General features: G+C 40.5%; 1 protein-coding gene across 6 annotated transcripts in view; it reads left to right on the top strand.

Annotated features, from left to right (window-relative positions):
• ntng1a (netrin g1a) overlaps window positions 1-21,465 on the top strand; it is a 117,994-nt gene extending 96,529 nt beyond the window's left edge. For 2 of the 6 annotated variants that reach the window (XM_084938935.1, XM_084938934.1), the window contains exons 5-8: window positions 775-801; window positions 7,738-7,905; window positions 11,465-11,599; window positions 19,652-21,465. In XM_084938935.1, the coding sequence (XP_084795061.1) occupies window positions 775-801; window positions 7,738-7,905; window positions 11,465-11,599; window positions 19,652-19,908 (587 nt within the window). In that variant the 3' untranslated portion in view covers window positions 19,909-21,465. Of the gene's footprint in view, window positions 1-774; window positions 802-5,060; window positions 5,106-7,737; window positions 7,906-11,464; window positions 11,600-19,651 lie in introns of all 6 variants that reach the window. The other 4 variants (XM_084938936.1, XM_084938937.1, XM_084938938.1 and 1 more) reach the window with 4 other exon arrangements.
• Window positions 21,466-27,824: the final 6,359 nt, after the last annotated feature.

Below are 27,824 nucleotides of genomic sequence, written 5' to 3'. Positions count from 1 at the left end.
TGCTTCGTGCTGTCTGATGCAGCCACAAATGTGCGTCACTCGGTCCTGAGGTCCTAATTAAAACCCAAACCAAGATGATAGCGGTTGGTTCGGCGGAAGAAGCCTGTGAACGTCTTAGCGTGCTCAGATCCACAGCCAGCCAATGTACTGGTGTGGGAGAGATCTGGTCACCGTGGGCATGAGACAGACTGTATTATCTGCTCAGCGGCCGCCTGGCTCAAGAGATTGTTCGGCGGAGGGATGGGCGGTTAGGCAACAGGATAAGATATGTCCTCCTTTGGTGTCAGAGACTGAGTTGATGCCATTTGATATTTGCGTGTGTTGGAATATGTGCTGACAACTTAATTCTCATGAAAACAGGCACTGTTCACTAATCACAAAAGTATCCCATGACTGTCATGAGCCTGACATGGGTTTTCCAGTGATTTTTGTGACATTTAGGGGTGTGCACCTTTAGCTGTGGGAGAGGGCAGCAGTGACCTTATCTTACACTGCCAACAGCAGACACATCAAAAGACAAATAACAGAGGAAAACCACAAGACACCAAGCAGACGTAAGGATAAACGGGTACGGGCAACGCCATTAAATCATTGTGCACACTGCAGGCATTGCTTTAGATGTCGTGGTTTCAGGGGTAGAGTTCAACAGCATGAATCACGGATGTTGCTGCTGGAAGTCAGTCCCCCGTGAGGACGGATGGCAAAAGTAACTTTTTCTAATGTCTGTGTTATGTGCCTTAATATTAATTGTTGTTTTCTCTTCCTCTCTTGCAGGTATTCCTAGTAACATTGGTCCAGTTAGTAAGTAAACAGTTACAAGTAAACAATAAGACTGCTTGATGCTTTGCTTTGCCTACTGTCCTACCCTTCACCGTACACCCCTAAACCCATTGCCAGGTGTTCATTTCTGATTCCAATCTTATGAAAAATCACTCAGCAACTGTCGACTAACCTTTTTTTTTTTTGGTTAGGGGGAGGGATAAGCCATAGCTGGGGGCTATATTGTCATAATGTGGGCATATTAATTTACTTTATCCTGATTCAACTCAACCAGATAATACTTGCCTGGCTCTGCATGGCAAATGTCATTTGTTTTGTTTTTTTCCCCTCCTTCTCTCCCATGCATTATAAATAAATGGCATCTAGACTTTATTAAAGTGCCAAGACCTCTCTGACAGTGTAATGTCACAGGAGGTCATTTTAATATAAGCCGCAAGCGCCTCGGCTGGTATTATCTTCGTCAAACAGTAGCCCCTCAGGAGGAGGAGGAGGAAGAAGAGAGGTGCCATGTCTCAAGTTACCGCTGCCTGGAAGGCTGTGTGATGCAGGAAACATAGGACTGTATTGAACAAGTCAAAGTGCATTCACAGCCTGGCTCAGTTCGCCTTAATCTTTTTTCTTTTTTTTTTTCCCATCGCCCTGTTCTTCATGAGTATCCTCTATTCCCGGGGCAGCGGATTGATTAATAAATTGCCCGCTCCATGATGAAGTTACCTGTTAAATTAAAATCAACAGCATTTTTCAATATTTCCAATTATTTGTGAGCTCTTTTTAAGCTCAGTAGTAAATTGTTTTCATTTAATATCCAATTGTGTGCTCAAGCCAACCCAAGGTTCCCCAAAGGACACATGCGTGCTTGTCTTGTTTTTATCATTTAAAGGCTAAGACGACTTCTGGGCAAGTTTCCTAAAACGTGCTGCGAGCGACGTAGGGATTGTTCCCGGGTGGTTATTAATCAGGCTTTAGTGTGGTAGCTTACTCAGTAAGTGAACACTTGTTATAAAGTCTGATGCTATGACGTCATGAGTCAGAAATGGACATGTGGCCAAGACGACCAATTTCACCCCCCCACCCTAACCCAACTACAGTCTTCCACTGCTTGCCTCCGAATTGTGCTTCGTCTTCATGCACGGCATTATTAGTGCTTAGTGTGTGTGGGCATGCTCTTCATACATGCTGTGTACACGTACATATTCACTGCTGCACATCCATCCTCTCCGTCCCTTCCAAAATGCCAGGCCAGACCATGTCCAACAGCTGTCCTCAAATCCTTTACAGGACGGGTGTGCATGCTGATAAGTGCGTGTGTGTGTACGTGTGTGTGTTTTGGGGAGGGAGGATGGGTGATGTAGAAAGGACACTCCGACAAACCAAAGTCTTCGTTTCTCATCCAGATTGGCCCGCGGGGATTTAGATTTCTCACGAGTGGCTGTCTTGTTGCAGCAGCCTTCCACAGAACCAACAAAACACAAAAAAATGAAACATGCTGACTGTCTTATTTTTTAAGCACACTGAAGAGGATGAGGCCATTTTCAGCGCAAACACAAACCAACGTTAAGTCACATTATTAATAAAGTAAGAACAGGCTAAGGGGGGGAAAAGGTTATGATGTCCTTGAGGTTTGTTTTTTTAAGGATTGGAAACAAAGCTACTGTTTGGGGGAGAAAAAACAAAGCCCTGCACTTTTTATGTTGTTTTTTGAAGGTAATTGAATTCCTTATTGACTTGCCTCAATTCTATTTCAAGTTTATTAAGCCAGGCAGAATTGCCTAATGCAGACCATTAAAGTAAAATTAATATTTTAAAAAACAATTCTGGCTGTGCAAGATTGCATTTCATTATAAGTATGGCATTGATTAAAATCTGTCACCACTCATTTCACTCCTGAATATTCCCCATAACAAAATAATTAATGGAACCTAGATGTGCATTACATCCCGTCAGTTGCCAACACAGAAACCCTGTTTCCAAAAGAATGCAAGTTTGGGAAATGTGTAAAATGAAAATAAAATTATTGTTATGATTTGAAACTATATTTCACTGAAAGTGGTACAAAGACAATACATTGAGACTTTCTGGAGCTGTATTATCTTCATGAAATAAGCAAAACCTTCTCTAAAGAAAAAAAAAATGCCAGCATTGTTGCTTAAGAACCTATATGTATTGTTTAACATTTATAGCATTACTTTATAAATTTGCAAAGTACCCAGTGTACACCAAAGCAGCCATTTACCAGCATGAAGGCTGGATTTTGGACTGTGCACAGATAACATTAAATGCCTGACCTCAGCTCATCTTAAATGAGCTCAGGTTCAGAAAAAGGCAATTTTCTTTACTTCTTGTTGTCTTCTCCTTTAGCGTGGCTCTTTTGTATTTGCAGCTTTGAACTGTGTTTGCTGAGTGTTCCTGAGCTCATGCAGTGATTTCCAGAACCAAATGTGCCGTTCGAAGGCCCAAGAAGATCGCAGCCTTGTTCATTATGTAAAGAGATGTCTCAATATTCTCTGAATCTACTGATGATATTATGTACCGTGTATTATTAAATCCCTTTCAAATTTAGCACAGAGAATCGTTGTTGAACTGTTTGCACACCCAGTAATACACAGAGGAGCAGACGCCTCTCCATCGCTACCTCTGAGAGGCTTTCTTGCTCTTTTTGATAATCGGTCGTGTTACTGACCTTATGCTAATATAACCAATTAGTTAGGAGATGTTTCAACAGTTGTTTAATATTTTTGTCTTACTTTGTTTTATTTTTGATGCTACACAGGTTCCAGGCTTTTGTTTACTCAGCCTTCTTTACTTGATGCTGGCAGCAAATTTAAAATGATCAAACCTGGATTTTTTTTTTCAATGTCTTTGTGCCGTTTTCAGGTAAATGATTTGACAAGGATTGTGCTTTATGTTGAAATACATTTCACACAGCACCACAACTTTTTTTGGAAACAGGTTGTGATTGAATATCATCATACTTTAGCAATTAGATCAGCTGTTCGACATTTCAGATCTAGACAGTGCAGCGTTCTCACCTTTTTTCCCCTCCAAATGTTCCTGGCAGAGCCTTTTTTTGCAGCTGTTTTGACCAAACGGCTTCACTGCTAAGTGATTATCACACGAACAAAGTATTTCAAAGTAGATTTCAAAAAAGAGCTTTTTTAAAAAGTTCTTTATTTGTTAATATCTTATTTTCAAACAGCATTTCATTCTGTGACTCGTGTGACTCAGACCCAGCGGAGACGTCAAAGTCGTCACCGATGCCAGAATCCCCACGAAGAATCAAATTCTTCTTTTGTTTGAGCAGTTTTGAAATCAGCACTGAGGGTATTTAAAGTGACTGTCACTCTCTAAAGACATACAAACCTCAAAACTAATGTTTTATTGAAATCCAGCCCACTTACAAAAAAAAAATAAAAAAGATTCGAAACCATTATTTCACAAGGGAAAAAAGTCATTATTTAAAGGATTGCACTTGGTGAACAGCAGTCATATTCTCTATTCACACATAGTTAGAGTAAGTGGCTTCTTGCCAAGACACCGCTGGATGTTAATTACCCAAGATTGCATGATTCATGGAGTCAATAGCGAAAGGACAGAAAGATCAAGTGAAGAGATGAAGGGGCACGATGAGGAAACTTATCCGTATTCCTCCCTTTGCTTGAGTCCTCTCCATTTCCAACCGCAAAGTATTTCCCTGACACGGAAATACTGACTTGTATGTAATTATGAGGTTATGCTACCCACAGCAGTCCGTCATTCCAAGTCCCAACACCTGCCATTATTTATTCATTGTTATTCCTCCACCAGAAATACACTGTAATTAGATATTGATTACTCAGTCAATGTGATGAATTAAACAAAATGCCCCCTAACGTCTTCATTTGCTATACATAGAGTCCCTTGCATAAATCATGACCTAAATACTAAGTTTAACTGAGTTTGGGTTTTTTTCTTGATCTTTTGTCTTCAGTTTTTTTTCCCACTCATCATTGCCATTGCCATAAACATACAGTTGCACAGCAAGGTCATGGACGTCACACGAATTACATACAACGTCTCTCCGACGTCCTTTTAATGGCTCTTTGGATGCATTCTCTGCCCGTCCATGTCAGCCCTGCCCCATCGTGCTGTTTCCTGATTTACAGATCTGAGTCATGCTGGACATGTTCATATCTCCAGTTGTCTGTGTCCACTACCACATAGTCTCCCCTCTTTAGATGATTTGTAAAGTGCATCAAACGAGGACACATCATTAACTCCTGATTTCTCTCAATTGCACGCAGTTCGGCCGAATGTGTCATCCCTAGGTGTCGCTAACCGAAAAGAAGGTAGGCATCTAAGATTATGCAACAATTATGTTTTTGTTTTGCAGATTCATTTACTTCAGGTGTTTGTATAGTTGTCAAAAATGACTCTTTGGTAGCCCAAACTATCCTTCCCTTTTTCCTGGCTTCTTGAAAAGCCCAAAAACATTATAAGTCAGCCTGTCGCACCCTGGAGGCTCAAGAGGTTGCTGCAGTTCTGATTTATACATTAACACTGTTTCAGTTAGGTGCTCAGCTCTCAGCACCATGTTAGCTCATTAGATAGAAAAGCAGGAGAGGTTTCACTTTTGTCTTTTTTTGAAAGTGTTGGCCTTAGTTGGATTAGCTTAATCCATCATGTAGATGCCGTGTTCAGCCACCTCACAACTAGCGCACAACCGTTCAGCTCTGTGTTTCCATGACTGCAGCCAAGCGCTCACAATGTATGTGGCAAGGGCTTATGTCACCTGGTACAATGGCAGAGGCCGGGCCCATTATTTCCTTTTCCCCACTGTTTGCTTTATAGCCATAAAAGAATGGAGGGATTGATGTGTTCACTGCTAGCCAGTTTCCTTACCCACGCAGCTGTGCACAAATTTATAGTGTGAAAATTCTTGGCTGGCCTCCACCGAGGTGGAGAGTAGTTTGTCAGGGTATAGTTTCTGTCTGGGGAAACATACACAGACAGTTTTGAATTATACTAAGCACTTGTTAATGAAATGAAGCGTAAAAGAGGGTCCATAATATTTGAATTGTTGAATCAAAGGCATTTGTAACAGATGCTGCTACACGCAGCCAGCTTCACTTGGCAATGTCACTCCTTATTTCTCAATGCCATCATTCATCTTTATTGCGTATGTTTCCTTTCTTTTCTTTTCTTTTTTATTGTTATATTTTTATTAGGCGTGATGCTTGGTATCCTTAATTCTCTGGCATTACATGTGTTATGTTGAATTGCAATATCATGGGGTTTTTTTGTTTGTTTGTTTGTTTGTTTCTTTTAATTTGTCTAGTAGCTCCTCAAGTTGCATTGTCCACTGCCCCTTCTGTCCACGTTGCAAACAGCAAGCGAGGTAGGAGCTCTGGAATTCCCACATTGTCCCCACCCAATCCCAGATGACACCCAAAGCCTTCTTCCTGTATGAACTGATGTTTCTGTTAACCCGTGAGCTACCCCCCCCGCCAACCCTCCCCAACCCTTGTGACACTAGCCCAGTGCTAGAGCACTCTGTATCCGTATCTCCAGCTCAGAGCTAGACTGATGGCTTTCACTGGACGACTCATTCATCTATGGAATCGTATTCTAAACACTATAAAAGTCCCTTGGAATCATTTCTTTTTTCACTGAAAATAAAGTGGGTGTTTGAGGCTACAACTATTTTGGGGGGGAACATGTACCTGAGACTTTTTATTCCCTGTGCGTGCATGATTTATAACCTTAGCCTATTTCTAGAAAGGAGAGATTATTTGTCTTCTGAGAGTATGCCTGCAAGAGGGAGGCATCTAATGTAGAGGACCTTAGCTTACATTTGGATAAGACTTGCTGATTTAGGTGAAAGGTAGTGTGGACTGGACTTGCTGTACCTTCGTTTCCGAGACGTGCCGAGTTTATTAGTGTCTGGACAGAGAGAACTGACCTCAATACAGATTCTTAATAAACACAATCCCTTGGACGAAAGCCTCCTGCACTAACCACTTTATCCTGGAGCTGTGAGTGGGCATTCTGTCCAAGCAGCTGCCAGTGTGGCTTAAGGGTCACATCTGTCTGTGCTGTGACACATGGTGTCAGTGGTCACTCGGAGTGACGGGCTGATCCTCACTGGAACAGAGCTGGGGCCGGACACGCCCCATCCTGCAAGCCTTAGGGCAGGACTGCCAGTGAGTATCATGGATTGTAGCAGCTTCGACTCAATATAGCTTTATCTAATTAAGCATGACTGCATAGTAGGCAATGTCACTTTCCCACCCAGCTGCAATTCACCACACACTCACTTGCCTCGCTGATTGCTTGTTGAAAACTCAGTTGGGTTGGACTAAAAAACAACTAAAGAAATGTTTGTTGGATGAATTAAGGGTTTTAAAGATAAGTAATACATCAGGCATTGCAAAGGGTTTTAAAAGAAAACACAAAGGTTTCATCTCATCCTCTCTTCAGACCAGATAACCGCTGACATTAAGAGCTCAGTTACACAAAAACCTCTAAATTCCCTCACACGCCATTCTCAGCAGCTGAGACATCCATTTCATTCATGGTTTGACCTGCCTCATGCTGTGCGGTGCTCCTGATGTGATCGTGTCTCTGTGCTGTCATTTCAGAGCCTTTGTCGCCTCGTGCTGTGGTGTGCTTGAAGTGATGTGACCTCTCTACTAACGCCGTGGTGTTTTATGTGAAACTTCTGTTTTTTTCTAACTCTGGCCATGCCCATGCGAGACTAATCACGACCAACCTTACCCGTCATTTCCCCCAACATCTTCTCCTCATACCATCTCCATTTTTAACCTCGCATGCCACGGAGCCTCCATCAGACTTGCTAACCCCACCGCCGTAGCACTCGCTGCAAAAGCAACAATTCCAACGCTCTTGCCCGCGTCTCTTTCTCCTTCTTTTCTCTCCTCCTCCCCTCTCCTCACTTCACACTTGCTCTCTCTTTGCAAGACTGCGAATGCTTCGGCCACTCCAACCGATGCAGCTATATCGAGCTGCTAAACACCGTCATTTGCGTGAGCTGTAAGCACAACACTAGGGGCCAGCACTGCCAGCTATGCAAGCTGGGCTACTACCGCAATGCCTCAGCAGAACTGGACGATGAAAATGTGTGCATAGGTCAGTCCCCCATCCGGGCCCCTTCACCGCCACCACGCTTTCACACTCTCTTCACCTCACCTCCTGTCTCTGACTCCTCATTAGAGAAATTGTCAGTTTCATCCCCAACACGTCATCACTCATACACTCTCCTGTTTCCATCTCCAGTCATCTTCCTCTTTTGCTTCTTCTGCTTTCACACAAGGTTGTTGCTCATAAATCTCCTTGTTAGCCTGGGTGTTAGCAGGTGATGCTTAAGGGAGTCTTTAGCATCATATTAAAATTAGCAGTTTACCATTTATTAAATATACCTTTATTTTTACCTACTAGCTCTCATATATTGTGTTTTATTGTAATTTCTTGCTGCTAGCTAGGTTTTATTTGAAAGGTGTATATTGAAGCCAAAATGATCCTATTTTCAAGGTTTAGCATGTGGGCGAGGTGAGAAAACTATAATTTGAGGAATAAATGTCCTCCTGAATAGCTGCATGGTGATTAGAAATTGGTTAGTGTGAAATGGTCACAACAGCTACATCTGAAACGTTAGCAGGTTTGTGCCTTGTCACAACTTTCTGTACAAATTCTGTCATTAAGGAGAAATAGTTCAATAGTTTAGGATACAGCTGAGTTAGATAAGAAAACTGAGAGCACTGTTATGTCTTTATGTTTATTATTAAGGTACAGACAGAAGCATGTTGCCTTAGCTTAGGACATTATAGATTAAGGATAACATTTAGTCTTGCTTTGTCCAAAGGTAACCTTTGAAACCTTGTGTGACATGACATATAGACCACTTTGCAAAAGTGTTGAGTGACCCCTCATTTTTTAATATTTTGCTTCCCAGGAGTCAGATTTTCTTATGTTTAAAGTGGTCTTGAGCAATAGTGAGCAAAACACAGGAGTGTTTTTTTGTTAAGCCACTTAACACGTGTGAATCACTCAAGCATAAAAAGGTACCTAACCTACGGGATGAATCACTGTTGTGTCCAACATTACAGACAAATGGGAAAGAACCAAATTTAAATTGTGTTTTTAGGCACTTTCTTAGTAGATGCCAGTTGTGGAATCTACAAAAAAATTAAATAAAATGCTAAGGACAACATAATTTAACAGATATCAAATGGTATTTCTGCACCAACAAGTAGATTCTCAAAGAGCTATTAGCCAAAAGCTTGGCATGTCTGTGCATCATGTGTACCCTTATAAAATCTTAGGAAAGCAGATAAGTGGAGGACAATATAAGAAGCGGCAGAACTTACAAAAAAACTATTTGCAGCAGATGAACAGTATCTGAAAGTCATGTCCTTAGGAAATAAGAAACAATTCCAGCAAACACCTGACACAGGACCTGAGAGATAGATTTGGCTCTAGTTGATCTGCTGATGACCAAACCCTCAACTTGTCTTAGTGGAAAAGTGGCTGTCAACAAGCCATTATCAAGCAAGGTAAATAATAAGGGGGGAGCTGAGGTTCTGCCAAATTATACAAGAACTGGACAGAAAATCAGTGGCTACAGGTTGGATGGAGTCTTGAATCCAAATTAAAAATTTTGGACATCATCAATATGTATGAAGGAGGCCAGGAGTGTGATACAAAATTAAATGTCTACAGCCATCTGTAAACATGGTAGAAGCTCTGTCGTGGTTTGGAGCTGCATTTCAGCCAGTGGTGTTTGGGATCTTGAAAAAAATGCAGAAAAGTTCCAGCAGATTTTGATCCATCATGCAATAGCATCTGGAAAGAAAGAATTTCCAGCATGACAATGATCCCAAACACACTGACAGCATGCCTGGATAGAAAAAGCACGCAGTGGGAGGCTATCAGTCATGGATTGGCCTCCCCAGAGCCTGGACGTCAACATTATTGAAGCAGCGTGGGATCATCTTGACAGAGAAGGAAGTAGAAGTTAGCAAACTTCCAAAGAAGAGCTTTGAATTTCCTTCAGGAAGTCTGGAGAACTATTGCTGAAGAGAGTTCAGGCTGTGTTGAAGAATAAAGATGATTATACCATATACTCATTCCCATGTATGATTACATGTTTGAATAATCACTGCACCTATTCTCCATTTTCCTAGCAAAATATTTTTAAAAAATTGGAGGTGACTCTTATGACTTTCGCACAGTACTGTAGGCTACATAAAATTGGTGGTGGAACTTACAAGCAAATGTATTCAGTATTGTCAAAATACTTGCTGGTGAAGCCAATGCCACCTTTATGGTTATGTCTGAGGTAAAAGGCCATTTCCACTTGGTGTTCCTGTTATTTTGTTCATGATTTTTACGCAGGCATTCATAAAATGCATTATCTACTTCGTCTATGTGTAAAAATTGCATTTCATATGGTTCCTAGGGCAGTATCTCGGTTCCCCGTTGAATTTTTTAGCTAGCACATGTAGTGTGAATTCACAGCGCTCAGTGCCAGGTGCATTTGTGAGTCCTGAGGGGTGAGTCTGACAAGCAACAAGAGTTCTGAGAGAAATGTTGCAGCGAAGTCACACCGCCAGTCAGAGGTGCCACACAAGTGCATATGTCATATACATGAAATGGCCTCAGGAGCAGCAGCTGAAACCTGTCACAAGGCATTAAAAGTCGCCGAGGCGTTACTGCGTGCCAAACTCGCCGTCACCCTGCCTCTCTCTCGCTGACCCCCCACTTTGTCACTTGCCGTCACCTCTCTCCTCTTGCCTGACCCCTGGATGTCACTCGGGCGCAGCCGCGTGCAGCCAGCACAGACACAGAAGGTGCAATGTGATGGTCAGGGACTGTCAAAATAAGTGTCACTTTGACTGCAGAGTGTTCCAGGTGCTCTGAAAAGTGGGAAGGTCAGTTGAGCGTGAGGCACTAGAGACTGGGCGTGTTGCTTTCATTATACGCTTTATGTTCAAATTGCAGCCAGAGCACCGCTGTCTTCTGTTTGTAATAGGCAATTAAAGATGAAGCCAAATTCTTATCAAAGGATAACAATAAGTCTACAGAGCCATTTAAAAATTAGAGGGAATTAAAGAACATATTACTACAATGCCCATTTCAATGTACTCTCTCATTCCTCTGGAACATTCAGTCTTTATCTTTGTTTCATATCATTATCCATCTCTACCTTCTCATCACATTTCCTGTCTTCTCTTGCCATCTTTTGCTAGTCTACCTGTTTGAATGACTCAGATTTTGGAAGAGCATGTTCAGATAGGCTCACTTTGTCCATCTAAAAAGAAAAAATCAAAGCTACTGATAGTGCTTTGCATATCTGCTCATTGCACGCTGTGTTCTTTAAAACAGCCAAATTAATGCTATATTAATTACAAGTATGTTGTAATGAATAGAAAATGTTCATGTATGTAGAGCCAGCTTCATTCTCACTCATTCTGTCTCCATTACAGTTGAAATGGTAGCATTTTTCCCTGTATGAGTCTTTAAATCTATTCCCATTCTTTTACCAGTTATAATAATCAAGCACCTTCTTAAGCAAGAGCTCGAGGACCGCAGACCATGCTGTGAAAATCCTAGACTTGTGCTGGGAAGTCAAAGCACTACCCTTTTTTTCTCCAGCCTGTGTGTGTATGTGTGTGTTTTGTTTTTCCAGAATGTAATTGTAATCCCTATGGCTCAGTCAATGATCGCTGTAATGGCACAGGATTTTGTATATGTAAGGAGGGCACTACAGGGCCTAAGTGTCAGGAGTGTCTGCCCGGCTATTTGTGGGACAATGGCTGCAAATGTAAGTAGAACCGTAACCCTCCCCGTGCAGCTCCTGACTGTTCTCCCCCTCAGCTGTGTCTTTCTCTTCTATTCTCTCTCTGATGTCTTTTCTCTCTGCGTGATTCCTGAAGCTTTGGCTGGAAGAAAAAGAAACAAAAAAAAACACTGCACACGTGCAAGACTGCCCAGCTGCCTTGACAAACACAGAGCTAACACATAACACCACCTAACCCGATATATACGAAGCCATTCCTTTCATAGCCTGTACCTGCATTTCACACTCGCTGTGGCTGCATTACCAGCGTCGAATCAGCAGGCGCCCTTTATGGCTCAAATAGAGAGAAAGCAGTGGAATGACGGGATGCATGCTGCTCGGTAACTCAGTTATTCAGGCGTGTCGCACACCAGCAACACAACAGCTGAGTCAATATTGACTGCTTGACAGGCTGCCTGTGATCTGTTTGAGTAGCCATCACCCCTTCACAGTCCACAACAGGACAATGTCATCCAACATCAACATTTTCTTTTAAAGGGGAATGCAGGTCGTTTTGAGTTCCAGCCCATTTATTACTGTCTACACTTTATATTTCCCCTGCTCATTTTGCAGTGCATGCCCTATGTATTTTTTTTTTCAAATGTCACCAATTTTTCATTGTTTCCTTCAAGTCAAATCTCAGTGACAAACCTGCAAGAGGTAGACAAAATAGAGTAAACACTTCAGGATGATGGATTTTAACTCTCTGACAAAGAACTTTAAAGACTGAAAACATCATTGCAAACACTGTTTATGCTCCAGGCACGCATTACTAGGCCTCTTTGGATCTATCTGACTAGTCGAGCGCTGGTTTAAAACGGCTCGCGTCAATTTTTTTTGTCAGAACAGGTGATAATTGCTTCTAATTGGCGCTCACCCACCGCGACCCATCTTTGTATCAAGTTACCTCAGATTAATAGGCCTTTTCAACACGACAATGACATCTATTTGCCCACCTCCTGCAGCTCAACATTAATCTCTGTCCCGACTAACAAAGGCGTCCTAAACGAGGCACTTCAATAGAGTACGAGGACGTGATTTTGAGATTAAAGAGCGACTCCACACTTTTATTACATCTTACAGAAAAGCAAAAAAAAGGGAAAATTTTAATTTAAAGAAATAATTTTTGGTAGTGTAATTTATTCTAGCTTTCTTCATTAGACAAGTTTGATCGCTAGATATTAATTCTGTGAATTACATTGCCACTGTTTGCTTCGGGTTTCAACATCATTCTCGTGTATCCGAAATATTTGGACTAGGATTGGCTGATGTCTGAGTTTTACTGACTGGAGAGAAAAATATCAGAAACTCTAGTTTCACTATTTTAGAAAGTTTAAGTGTCAATCTCTGAATATATATCATTCTAAAACATTAAAGTGCAGGAAAAAAAAACATTTATGACCTGAAGCTGATTCCTGTGCTTCTTCATGTGGATATTAAGTGATCATCAGCATAAGTAGAGTGTAATCTCGTGTTATCAATTAGTGAATTTATTGGGAAACACCCAATAAATAAACAGTGTAAACTTTGTGAAAAAACAAAAGAAGTTTTATAAAAACAAGAAAAGGCATATCATTGTGAACATGTTTAAAACACATGGCTTAATATTCACATCACAACAACAGTTACCTCAAGGTGCTTCATACTGTAAAGTAAAGACCCTACAATAATGTTATAGTAACTAAAACAACACAAAGAGAAATCGATTCCATATAAGGCAAAGTATCACTTTTTTCACAACAGCAAACTCAACATGCAAGGCAGGCAAAGAGCGCTCAGTATGTTCTGTTTTATCTGTGGTGCTGTGGACGGAGATGAGATTGGTTAAAGGGCTTCACCGAAAGAGCCACTTACAGCACTTGTCACGACTTTCTGAGATGCACTAAGTGTCACGATTTCATTATGCGAACTGTATCAATACAACACGAGCAGATAGAAGCGTTTCCCATTGAGTATATAGCGAATTAGCGACACCCCCGCTGCTTATACTGTGTTTGTTAGCGTCCAACTTAAGAAAAAGAATGCTTTAAAGTCTGCTGCATTGTGATTTAAATTCAGTGTAAAATGAGTCACTTGCTTTTTTTAGTAGTTCTCGACACAGAAAGACATTCATTAAAATGCGCTGTTTTTTGTGACTGTACTAATATATTCTGTGTGTATAGTGCAAAGACACTGTCAGCATGAAAAAATCTGCTTCAAACAAAAGGTGAGAGAGAGGCGTCCTAGCATGACCTGCAACGTGAGGCGCACAACCCGAACCTAATGATGTACCGAGAACGCTGAGTTGTACAAAAGCAGGAAAAAGCATTTAACGTGAAAATGTTTAAAACGGCGAAAGAATGTTTTCGTAGAGAGGCGGCGCCAAGGTAAACAGATGGGAAGCCACACACAGCGGGAGTGAGCACGGAGCAGATCAGTTTGTATTTGTCAGATGAAGCAGTGATCAGAAAATCCACAAACATTACTGTTTGAAGTGTTTGTATGCTCTCAAAACTTCAAACTCTATATCCAAGAGGTCTGATTAATACTTCACTTAAAAAGCTGCTAAAGTTAAAGATCCGCTCCAGACACGATGAAAGGTATAATACTGGGATTTGCATAGTAATGTCGGTCTGAAAAGAAGTTCAATTACATCTACACCTTCTCCCTGGTTAAAATAGTAACACAAAAAAAATCCAGAATGTCTTAATGTGTAAATATTTTTTTTTCTTTAAGATTTAACTACTTGGTATAAAATTTCTCCTGCATCACTCAAACAACAGCTCAGAGACATTCTCATCACACGAGAGTCTCTGAAAAGGTCAAATATCTCAATGTTTTCAGCACAAACATACTTTGATTGCTTTAATATCTTTTGCCTACAAATAAAAGGCAAAGAGGTTCCTTCGTATTGAGGTTGTAATTTACTGCTTGTGCACTGACTTTTCTACATTGATCAAAGTATTGGTGGCATTTCAAAGAATGCAACATCCAAAGAAGGGGGATCTTTTAGCTGTAAATGTCATAGAGACTGTATTAGTATGCTCATATCGAGAAAAAGAATAGCATAGTATTGCTATATTCCTGACTATGGATTTTTTCCCCTAGAGATTGATTTTTCTTCTTCTTCTTCTTCTTCTTTTTTGGGTTGTTTTTTTGTTTGTTTGTTTGTTTGTTTGTTTGGTCACTGAAAAAATTCCAGGCTCTGCTGCTCTGGCAGTAACACAAATGTGACGTTTTTCACTGGAGTTTGATTCATCGCCCCAACAACAAATGAGCCACAAAAGCACCCATAGCAGTGCTTTCACTTCACAAAATGTCCTCTAAAGTAGGAAAGAAACCTCCAGAATAATGTCAGTCCAAAACCAGCGAGTGATTCTATGGCTGAAATGGGAAAACTTTTTAGTCTCGACCTTCTTCTGCATCCCCGCTGCTGCTGCAGGAGTTCTGTGCGTTGACGAGACGCCGTCTGCATGCAGAGCGGGAAAAAATGCAATTAAAACTTAAATCTCTCGTCAAACACATCACTTTCCCAGACAGGCGCACCTAGTTCATCGGCCCCTTCTCTAAATATTATCACTCATATCAAAAGCAAACACAACAAATCTTGTCTTTTACTGCCTGTGCCGGCTCTGTTTATGTGCAGTAATGCAAAATGGTTAATGTGAGAAATTGAAATCAGATAAAGGTGCAGGACAAGAAGTTCCTACTTCTGCTGTGTTTTCAATCTTACAGCACTGAACGTGATTGTTCTTGTTTGTCATTATTTTATTTATTTTTTATATCTTGATGATTTTATTGATCTTTTTTCCTTTTTTTGTTTTTTTTTTTTAAATCATCACTATCTATTTGTCTTTATAGTCCCTTCAGCTGATGAATCACTCTGCTTCCAGGGAATAGCCATGACCTAAAATTTCCTTTAGAATGAACTAAAATTTCCTTTGAACAGAAAGATTCTTAAAATTATTTTAATGGGATTATTCTGAAAGTAAGAAAAAAAACACTTAGCAACCACCAGTCGCTATGGAGAAATTTGTGGTTGCTGGAGGTTGGTGGTAGTTGCTGTAAAAAACCCCATTCAGGCAGGCCTCCCCCTCTGTACCCAGCTGGTTGCTAGGCAACAATATGTATTTGTCAGCCTGTTGGTGAGGGAGGTTGCTGGCCGTCGCAAATCAGTCACAAAGAGATATACAGTGCTGCACTAAAAACTTCTATATGATCTTTTAAGTTTTGGATTCAATTTTTCAATCACAACAACAGTCACCTCGAGGCGCTTTATATTGTAAGGTAGAATCTACAATAATACATACACAGAAAAAAAAACAACAATCCAATCATATGACCCCCTATGAGCAAGCACTTTGGCGACAGTGGGAAGGAAAAACTCCCTTTTAACAGGAAGAAACCTCCAGAAGAACCAGGCTCAGGGAGGGGCGGGGCCATCTGCTGCGACCGGTTGGAGTGAGAGAAGGAAGACAGGATAAAGACATGCTGTGGAAGAGAGCCAGAGATTAATAACAAGTACAATTCAATGCAGAGAGGTCTATTAACACATGAGTGAGAAAGGTGACTGGGAACACACACTCCGGTCTGCAAACACTTGCCAGCTTCTTGCTAAGCAGTCTTTCTGCTGTCCTCCTTTCCATTCACCCCCAGCTGGCAGCTGCAGATGACTTCCCATCCTTGAGCCTGGGAATGTTTCCTTCCCGCTGTCACCTTGCTCATGGGAGATCATCTGATTTTGGGGGCTTTCTCTATATGGTGATAGGGTCTTTTCCTTACAATATAAAGCACCTTGAGGTAACTGCTGTTGTGATTTGAAGCTATAAAAATACAACTGAATTATACTGAATTGAAACAGTGAAATCAGAGACTATTTGTCTTAGTAAGTAAACGCTGTATATTTTCAAACATGTTGATTGGAGCAGGGATACACATTTTTCCAATGGGGGTCACTGACTAGTCTAAAGTCCAGTGTGACTGAAGCCTAACCTATCAACAACCAGTCAAACTGCTGAAAATGTAGTTTTTACCTCAAATTTAGACAAATTAATCGAATCTCACCTTTAAAATGTTCCAAGCTTTAATCAACAAGTTAGGAAGTGGTTGTCTGTAAGTATGGATTACTTTCCTGAACATAGACTAAATCCGACGTTGCTTATATCAAACAGCAAGTCTGATTTGGCCTTAAAGATGTGCCTTTTTAAAGACGTGATCATATCTTATCAGACTAGGATAGTTTGAGATTTTTAGTCCAAAAAAGTGGGCATTCACAACCGTGTCCAACGTCTTTTTTCCAATTTTTTTCTAATCAATTTAGAGCACATTCTGAATAAAAGCCAGTCTGAATATTCTTAGAAATTCGCGTTATCATTCTATTGTGACAGCAAGGAAGGATAAGATAGACGAGACGAAAGGTTATTGTCTAATTAAAGGAGTCTCTCCTGTGTACTGATCATATCAAGGCCTCGTGATTCTTTAATTAATACATTTGATCGCTCTTCCTTGTCATCTCGAGGAGACAATCTAATTACCAAGTTTAGCCGCTGCCTCATCACAGGGAGCAATCAAAGTGAACAAAGGCTTTCCATAGAAAGAGTCTGTTTTGCAGTCTCATATTGACTCATTACTGTAGTTTCTCCTGAGTGGTTGAGGTGGTCATGCAATTGATATGTCAGATGAAAAAAACAAAACAGGGGGAACAAAGATAGAGTTCAGATGTCTTATTTGGATGTAGTTGTGCGTGGTAATTGGTGAGCTGTGGCCTGGAGCGAAACTTACTGAGCCAAACAGCAGCTCTCTTTTCTCCCACGAAACACAAATAGGATTCGCACAGTCAATGTTTCTTAACAAGGCTCCCATCAAAGCTCTATTTGGCTATTCCTGTGAGACAGCATGCATCCAATCCTGATTATTAGGAGAGAGGTCTTATATTTGTTTGTGATATTTATGTCCCATACAGTTCATAGATTGCTCACCGCATTGTTTTCCACTCCTATAAAGGACTGAAATGGGCAGAAGTGGCCCCTGTGTTTATCAGTGTTTATTTGTCTCTGTTGGTTTATTAGTTTGTGCAGCGCAGCTTTGTTTGCCTCCAGCTTGCTTGACAGCTTGCCTCCGCTGGGAATAGAGTGGCCTCGGTGTCCCAGCTCTAAATATACACCAATTTTCACCTGACGTTCAGTTTGTCTAAAGTCAGTGGTGTTTGGGGAAAGCCTCGCAGGCTTTGAGGAAAGTGTGGATTTCTGTGCTGTAACGTAGCTGATTTGATGGGGCTTGAATAAGGTTTTGGTATTAAACAAATAGACGCGTCTTTTTAGATGCTGAAAAAATGTCCTGAAATCTGAAATTTGGTGTTGTTTAAAGATTAGAGGCTGTAAAGTTAAACTGATGGGGAATATATGAAATGTAAGTACTAATGATGAAAAAAGACAGTGAAATTAATTTCGAGTGGCATTATACTCTTTAAGGGGTGATAAAGATAAAGCCAGTGTTCACCACCTTTTAATTACATGTGTATATATTCATTAGAATTTATTAGCACTTGTATAGCGCCTAAGATTAATCTCAGCCTCTGTGTACAGTACATCTTTACCACAGCTCAAAGCAACAACATTACACAGCATTTTCGCTGTCTTACAAACGTGTTTTGTTCAAATTTTACATCACATTTAATTATTTTCCTATATAAAATAGTCAATTTCATTTAATACTTTAATTTTATAATTTTACTAGATTTAATTATTAGATATGACATATAATCTATATTTTATACATTTTACAATCCAAAATGTGCCAAATGTTGAAGCAATACTTGAACATGTTGGAAAATATGCTTATTTGATTTCTTGAGTTTATTAAGAGATCTAAGCCTCTGCACATTAAATAGATCAAAACCAGGCTGTGCCAGCTAATCTGAATGTGCTCAAAGGTTTCAAAGACAAAGAGCATTGCCCACCAGCACCCATGAAACTTACTTATTAAGGGGTGATGTCACAACTTAAAATTATTATGCATTTCAGTTGTTATAGAAGCCATTTCCCTAAAACTACACGCTTTGCCAGTGTGGGGTCATGTAGTGTCAGGATTTGGTACATGCAAATGTAGATGGAGGCCATTGTGAGAGATGTTTAGTGTCTGAGTGGCCATAGAGGAAGAAATCTGACTCTTTTGCTTGAGTCGACCCACAATTCATTAAGGGAAGTTATGTTGCCCTACTTCATTTAGTACGCAGTTAGCTTAAAAACTATTTGGTTGCACAGATTGTCAGTAGTTTCTCTTATGCAAAGACTTGAGGGGATGTTGATAAGTTAGTGATTAATTCAGCAGTGTACTGATTGTAAATTCTGTTAGGTTGCTTTTAGACTTGTTTTTGTTGTCAAGAACAGTGATGAGTTTTAGCCGTGCAGTAGCCACCAGCACAACAGCTAGCATGGTTCTCAAAATGCTTAATATGGCAGCGTTCCCGTATAAAACAACTTAAATGTGGGTTAGATATGTGAGGCTATAAAGACCAAGCCCCTGTACATCATGAGGAATGCGGTTTCATATAGGTACACTGTTGTAGATCATGCTAGCTACATGGAAGATTAATGGTTTTAGGCTACCAAATCAAACTACATTTACTTTACTGTAATTTAATGGCAGCATGTGTTGGTGTATAGATTATTGGCAAATAACCACCCATGAAATTATAGACTACACAATTAGGACAGTATAACGCAATTTCCAGTCTCTGGGCAAAGCCTTGTCTCCATATTTACTGTACTGTAACTATCAAGACCATAAATAAGCATATTTTCAAATTTAAGATTTCATAGACATCAAAAATGTAATAAAATGTGGCAACGCTTTACTTGAAGAACACTTTTTGTCAGTCTTTGATTCCATAATTGGCCATCTTTAAAGCTTCTGCTGTGATGTTTGATAATGGGAGCTAATGAGAAGAGAATCTCCTTCATGCACCAGAACACACTTCAAGCAAAGTGTCACCCAAACACGTGTTTGTGTGTTAAATTCTCACACGTCTTTCCTGTCTTTACATTGCTTCCACCGCAGCCCGGGTGTGTGACAACGAACTCCTGCGCTGCCAAAATGGTGGGACGTGTATCAGCAACGTCCGCTGCAGCTGTCCACCGGGCTATACGGGTTTGCTGTGTGAGAAGCGCCACTGCGAGTCAGAGCTGGGAGGCTGTGGGGGCCCAGATTCAGGCCAGGCTCACCTGACACCTCCATCCACCTCCAGGCTGCTGCTGCTGCTGCTGCTAGGCTCGGCTCTGCTGAGAGAGGCCTCCTGCCGGCCCGCTGTGCTCTAAAGAGACCCATTACCTGGTGGGAGTCGCACACTTCCCACCTTCTCCACCTTAACCCAAGCTCATCCCCCTCCCCTTTCAGATAATCAACAACCATTTAAAAAAGAACAACCATGAGCTTTCTGGACTGTAATGTTCTGAGCTTCTCCGCCTCCAGACTCAATGGACACTCGCACTGACAATAAAGGGAATGTGCCAGTCAAAAGAGTGCAGAAACTTTTCATTTAATTTCAAAGAATATATAGAAATAATTAAAAAGAAAAACTATACTTCTAAAAAAAAAATACAGATATTATTAGAAATATGAGTAACTGAGGGTTTGCCTAACAAAAGTAAAATGAGCAGAGAATGGTGAGTCCCACCCCGACCCCTACCCTACCTCTCTCCCTCCCCCCAAAAGCCATACCAGGTACAGTACACGAGCCCCCTTCGATTTTGAGAGGAGATAACTAAAGATGACAGACTTGTTCACTTCTTCTCATATTGCCACGGCAACAACAGCTGCGACCAATCAGCTCTCGAACAAGCCGACGGTGGCCGCCGACCCCTTTGGGATGCTTCTGTGCGTTGTTAATGTTGGCTGGACTGATGCTGAAGAAAAACAAAAAAAAAAACCAACAAAAAAAAGCAAACTTGTCCCCGCTGAATGGCAAAGACTGGCCTCAGAAACAAACCCGTTACACTTCAGCGTGATAACAAACAGAAAGAGGTGAAAAACCCCAGGATGCATTCTTTGCTGTCAGTGCATTGTGGATAGAAGGAAATCTGTCCGGACTGCCACATTGTGACACAAAACCTTGCCCACGTTGATCCCTCTCTGTCTCTATCTTTCTGTCTCTCCTTCGAGCTCGGCCTCATCCTCTCGTTCATCCCCCTCCCTTCCCTCCAATCCTAGTTCCACCCCCAGACGCCGCCACTGACCTGTGCTTTCGTGAACGTTACTCTGTAAAACCCTTGTTGGTTGAAAGATTCTTTTGTCCAATGTTAGTGATGCACATGTAAGAATCCCCCGTCCCATCCCTCGTCCCCCTTTCCTCTCTTCCGAAAAGATACTCCAGTGAAGCTGTCTGATTCTTTTTCTATCTTAGAGCCACCACTCTCCCTACTGTCATGGTCAGGGGATAGTATTCACCTGAGCAGACGAGAAGTGCATAGAAAACCATCAGTGTATTTGCAAGTTCTTTTCTCGACAGATCAAACAAAACAACAAAAAAAACAACAAAAAAAGAGAGTCATGTAGTCCTTTTGTATCTTTGCCGAACTGTGATTGAAAAAAAGGCAACCTGTATCTATTTAAGTCATTCAAATGCAGAAGCAGTTGGGTTGTTTTTTCTCTCTCTTTCTCTTTTATTTTCACTTCCTTTTTCACCTTTTTTGTTTATTACTTTTCGTTGTGCAGTTGATTTTCCTTTGTATTGGCAACGTGCTGGCATCAAAGAATATCAGTTTACATATACAGTATTAATAAAGTGTAATAAAATCCCACCAAAGGACATTATAAATGTTTTGTTCTTGCTTTAACACTTGAGAATTTAAATGAATAAAAGGTTAAAAAATTAAGCCCGTGTTGATCTTTTGTTCATGCTAAGAAAGAAAAGATGCGATCGCTGGTTTTTTTCCACATCATAAGAGCATCGCTGCAGAAATCATCCATTCAAATTTAGTAGCTGTTTGGAAATTTAAATAATGACAATTAACCACATTGTAGAAATATCGGCAAACAAACACTTGAAATACTGGTTTAAGTCATTAAGTGTGAGTGACAACAATTTTAGCTTTAATGACTTTATCAAAGTAACAAATGGAATATGCAAGTTTTCTTATTTTTTCGCTATAAATGATGTCTGTATATATTAAAAAGAAGGTCTTTAGAAAACACAATTTCTATTATAGCCGGAAAACTCATACTGAGACTACATTAACATTTCAATAAAATGCAGTAAAGTCATTTCAGTCCAGACTGCAAGAAAGCACAGCCTGCATAGAATAACTGTATAATAATCTGCACAGAGACATGTTTGTGTGGATGTGTACATATAGCATACATAGTAATATTGTGTAGTTCTGCTTTTTCACAAAAGCAGCTGTTCGATTAGAACCTATTCATGCACAAATGCCTCATAATCCAAAAAGATATCATGACAATAGATCATGCCTTTCACTTAAAGCTTTCATGTACTTTATAATGGCTGCTTTTATAATCCATGCATTCACAGTCTCGCACTAATCTGCCTTTTTGTAATATACAAATAAAGTCAAACTTAACCACTAGAAATATGTGTTTATGATGTCCACAAATGCATTCCCATCTTAATTAGAACTGCACACGCAGTATAAAGGGGCACGCAGCTTCTGTTACTTCTTAAAATTGCTGACACTTCAAATAAATTAATATGCGATACGTGAAGCGAAAGCCCCAAAGAGGCAAACCTGACAAAATGATAGCATAAAAGTCTGTATATCAGCTTTTGCGATATTTCCGTGCTATTTATCTTGAATTCAATCTGGTAAAGATTTGTTTCAGTGGGCATGCATTGTCGGAGGCACCAAATTAAATATTTACAACTATCGATGTGTCCCGGAGAGCCTGTGTTCAAAGTTTATATAGTGGGTCTTGTCAGACACTCGACAGTTCATCCATAACGTAAAATATTCAAGCCATTGCTCCAGCTTTTTTTTTTTTTTTTTTTTTGCTTTCCTTTTTTTTTCCAAGTTTAACTCAAAGGGAGGAAAAGAACTCAGGGCCACTGATTGTTCTGCTAATGCATCAATAACAAAAACAACAGATACTTGCTTCCTGGCAAGTTGGCTCGTATATGCCCGATTAATTGATTCCGATTTTGCTCACAGCCACCAACTCACATCCAAATCCCAAGAATAAATTCCATTCACAACCTTTTATTCTGCGAAATGTGGTTTTATCTAGTGAAATGAAAAAGTGAAGCCTTTTATGCCTTTTTTAACTTTTACGTTCGGGTGCTGGGATTTCTTTGTGAAAATATAATAAAAAAGACACTATTTAAGCTGTGATATTTTACTTTTCCAAAGCATGAATTTTTAAAAACACTGAGCTCCTTCCAGACACAGATAAATCTAGCTCAGTTTAACACATTAGAGACAATGACGCTACCATAAAATACGCTATAGATGGCACAATATGTGACAATGAGGAAGACCATTTTAGGGAAATCTGAAAAACTGAAATCAGGCCATATGGACAATTAAAATTAATACAACTTTCCTAAAACACTTTTGTGACTCCAGGGATGCCCTGATGAATTCAGTCAAAGTCACTTGTTTGTCAAGGTCTCCTACAGCGGCCCTAATTTTAACCATGTGTTCAGCCCAGGTGTCAATGCACCATGCTGCGTGGAGAATTAAAATAGAGTTGATGTCGTTTGGGGAGAGGACTTCATCCTAGATATCTCACCTCCAGCAGCTGTTGCCTGACCCAACCATGAAGCATCGCCGAAATACCTCGAAGCGAGCCATCTACCGCCACTGGATTATCTCCCCCTGTAACGTGCTTTGTGGAAACGACTGGTAAAAAGTGTTTAAAGGGGCCACGGGTGTGTTATTTTTTTTATTTCTGCCCTGTAGCAAAAACAGCGTGGAATTTATCTATGGGGAATCTGTGACTCAGCAAAGGCATTTCAGCTGCAACGGCAATAGATGTCTTTGAAAGTGCTGTAATTAGGTAGAATTCTCCTGTCATATAACATCCGCTGGTGTCACTCACAGGCCACCGACGCTCAGGGGGGACGAGCCTTTTTGTCACATTTTCGAAGATAAAAAGGTGAGTGTCAAATCAAAACTTCAAGGACTTTGCAAGGTGTCTCGGTGCAACAAGGCAGACTCAAAGAAATCAGGAAGCTGGCGGCATCACTCTCTGAGATGGACTGTATTTGGTGATGTCATGTACCTACAGACAATTAAGATTTTATGGATGGTTCATTTTCTCAGGAAACGTTTCTCAAGACAAAGAAATTAGATATTCTTCAGTGCCTTAGTCTCTGATCTCAACCCAGTAAAGTAAAACCAAATGCAGAGAGAGCCCCACACAAGCAGCACCTGAAGGTGGAAGTAAAGCCCAGGCCGAGCATCTCAATAGCTAACTAACAAAAGATTTTAATGTATTAAAAACGATTTATATATATATATGAAATTACAGAAAGTGTGTCCAAGTACCTTTGAACCTCTGAAAAAATTGTATTTTCAGAAAACTTGAACTCTGACTTCTGGCCTTGCAGTCAATGTCGCAGACTTTTAAACTAATCTGAGATTTTTAGTAGATGCACCTATGGCATCAACTTGAAAATCCTAGGTGACTTCGTCCTCAAGTTATTGCATTCACAAGATTTTCAGAAAACTTGACTTCTGACCTCTGACCTTGATCTTGAGGTGTAAATCAGAAAGCTTCAAACTCATCCGAGAGTTTTAGTAAACACCACACCGTTGCATTAATTACATCATAATATATATCAGTTTGAAAATCAAATCCTACGTTGTCTTTTCTTTAAAACCTCTGAAAATTGTCCAAATAATTATGCATTTAACTGTATTTCCTGTACAACCATACTATTCATTTTAAAACAATACAGCAAACATTATAAATTTACTGGTTCTTATACAGCACTTTTCTACACTACTGGAGCACTCAATGCACTTTATACAACATGTCTGATTCACCCATGCTCTTTTTTATCTAACATTTGCACATATTCATCCTCCATTGGATGCATCGGAGAGCAACTTGGGGGTTCCTTTGGCATGCAACTGGAGTAACGAAGAATCAAACTGCCAGCCTCCAAATTAGCAGATAACCCGCTCGTCCTCCGGAGCTGCAGCAAGCCATAGCCATTCATAAAGTAGCATGTGGCCAGAAAAAAATGCTGTTTTCCTTTGGATTTTGGCCCAATTCTTCAGGAAAATGCATTAAATGCTAAAAGCTTTGCAATGTTTTAAAGCTAGTTGTTAACTTCTCTGCTGTTTGGAGTTGGATAAGCAGTACAGCCTACAGTCAGTTTTTAGAAATGCAAATCTGCAAAATGCAGAGCAGTAAGACTGAACAAAGCCAAAGCTGAAGGCCGAGCCAAGATAATGAGCAAAAAGTGCTGCTCAGGTCTGAGAGAAACATTTGGGTGGGGCAATAAACCTTGTATTCATTCATATTTAGACAATAATCATAGAGACTACTGCACTGTGCATATTTCTCTAGCTAACAGACTTCTAACAGTAAAAGAAAAAACACTGCATCGTGACATTGTTTAAGATAAAACAATACTACCCGCAGGCATCAACAGAAACATCACACATGTCAAACTGTTTTCTTTTCAGTGTATTTTAGCATCAGTGTCTGTACTTCAAATGTTCATTGACTGATGCTCGGAGGGCGGGTGAACACAAGCCTAAGTACACTCACATTAGGTCGGGCTGAAAAGAATTTACTTTGCCCCAGCACTATTATTCCCGCTATGGTTGTGATGTGTTTGTTTGCGCGATGATCAATGCACTTATCGAACCGCACGCAGCACTTATTGATCAGTGTTTCTTTTTTCTACAGTGTGGGTGCTGAGTGGCCGCTGCTTTTTTTCCATTGCCCGGTTTTCTCCACAGTGAGACCATTAATGGATACTAAGCTGCTACTCAGCTGGAGGCCTTTGCAGAACGGGACTGAAAGTCTTCCATACCCATATTTTCCTTTAGAAATAATTCTTTTGAACAGCTGAAAACTTTTTTTTCTTTGTCCCACATCTTTTTTTTATTTATTTCTGAATCACACTGGCATTAGCAGGGTAATCTCACTGCTTGGCTGACTAATGAATACTTTCAAGGCTCCATTTTTCAAAGCTACAGATGCCTTTGGAGGCCAGGGCACCTGAGAGTTTCCACGGTGATGTTACCACAGCAATATGTCTCCCTTCTGGTGATTAAGTGTTACACATCTAGGATTTTTAATAGCTGCAGTGTTTTAGTGTTGTGTCCATTTTTTTCTTCGGGGAAATGTTTTACTGTCATAATTCCATTCAATTCAATTTTATTGATATATCACCAAATCATAACAACAGTTGTCTCGACGTGCTTTATATTGCAAGCTGAAGACCCAGATACAAACAGGCAAAACCCCAACAGTCAAGTTACCCCTTTGAGCAAGCGCCTTGGTGACAGTGGGAAGGAAAAACTCCCTTTTAACAGGAAGAAACCTCTGACCAAACCAGGCTTAGGAAGTGGAAGCCATCTGCCGCAACCAGTTGGGGGAAGACAGGTCAAAGACACACTGTGGAAGAGTGCCAGAGATTGAGGAACGACACATTCAGTGATATTTTTGAACCAGTGCAACCAGCAGTACCAAAAGCCTGGTTTTGAATTAGTATAGTCTTAGTATCTGTGGTATTGTGCTTTACTGATTTTTATCCCTTGCTACAATAGGAACACAACTAAGTCACTTTGCACTTCTAAAAAGAAAGTTATTCACTTCATTGTCTTGTGAATTATATGCAGTCAGTCCACTCAGTTAATTTAGTTTGGGCCCCTCATTGTGAAAGGGACACAGCACATGTTACACAAAGTCACTGAGAAGTGCGATTGCGACTTGCAGTGAGAATTTTGCGTGGAGAAAAGCCATCGGGGTTGGAACTTTTTATTTTTTCATACTTTTTTTCACAACTTTAAAATTCTTGACACCCCTGATGTGTTTTCGCGGGGAAGTGTTTGAAATGTAAAGAGTGAATTCCCATTGTGGCTCAACACAGTTGATGGATGTCAAATACGGCTCTAATGGCAGGGAGAGTCTGGAGTGAAGGGGAAGTGACACAAGCCACCATCACATGGTTAGAGCAGGTTTGATGTTGCAGTGACAGGCTTCTTCTGCACTGTGAATGGTTGCACCTGGAAATGGAAACCACAGCCAGATATAGCTTGGGATTCCATGAATGGAATTCCAATACACCTAAGGAATAATCGTCTGTATGCACCCGGATCTGCCGGAAATGCCTCGCTAATGTTATGGGTGCATATACAAATATCAGATGGCAACACAGAATGCCTGGGGCTCATTTTAAATAAATATTAATGAAGACTGGAGTATTATGGTAAATGCGGTTCAATTTCTGGAAACCAATAATTCTAAAGTACACATACACATTATGATGAGAGGAGACACAAAAATCCAAATCACAGTAATGTGACATTTTTTCTGCATATTAGTTGTACATTAAAAAAGACACAAGAAGGACTTTATTTTACGCACACTGAGGCTGTTTATGTCATTTCGGCACCTTGGGCATGAATGGAAATAAAGGTAGAGTAGGCAGTGCTGCAGACACCTATACATTGTCTGTGCTTGTTATCTCTTAGTAGAGATGTAGTGACTGCTCTTAGGGTGCGGTCGAACAGTCACACTTGTTTAGGATGGTTCACAACTAAGTGAAGTGACTCAGAAGTACGTGGATACAGACAAAAGTACTGGGCCACTACACATTACAACTACAGGAGGTGCTCAGCCATTAAAAACAGTGCCATGAAGCTCCTGGCACACAGTGCTGTGCTGATGTTAATGCCAGAGGAGGTTTGCTCTGCACATTTTGAGTCACTGGTGACTTTTTTTTGCACTCTGTGAATTTGCTTTCTAACTTTAAATGATCGCTTCCACTTTCCAGTAAAATGACTTGAAGCAACAATTACAGTCGGTTACAGCCTCGTGCTAGAAGTCATGGAGCTCTTCAGAGCGACCCATTCTGTCACAAATATTTGCATCTTTCTTCATATAGTGTATCAGTGAGACAGCTGTAATAAGACCATCCATTATCAAAGGAGAAGAGACGAGGAAAGAACTATGATATCCAAGCGTCATTGAAAACAATCAACAAAGCGCATGTGAATATTCATTAATGAGTGTCTCATTTGATGACACAACCTGC

Source organism: Perissodus microlepis, chromosome 9 (assembly GCF_051167445.1).
Source record: "Perissodus microlepis isolate ML-2025 ecotype Zambia chromosome 9, ASM5116744v1, whole genome shotgun sequence".
Classification (NCBI taxonomy): domain Eukaryota; kingdom Metazoa; phylum Chordata; class Actinopteri; order Cichliformes; family Cichlidae; genus Perissodus; species Perissodus microlepis.
This window is presented reverse-complemented; position numbering and strand designations above follow the sequence as displayed.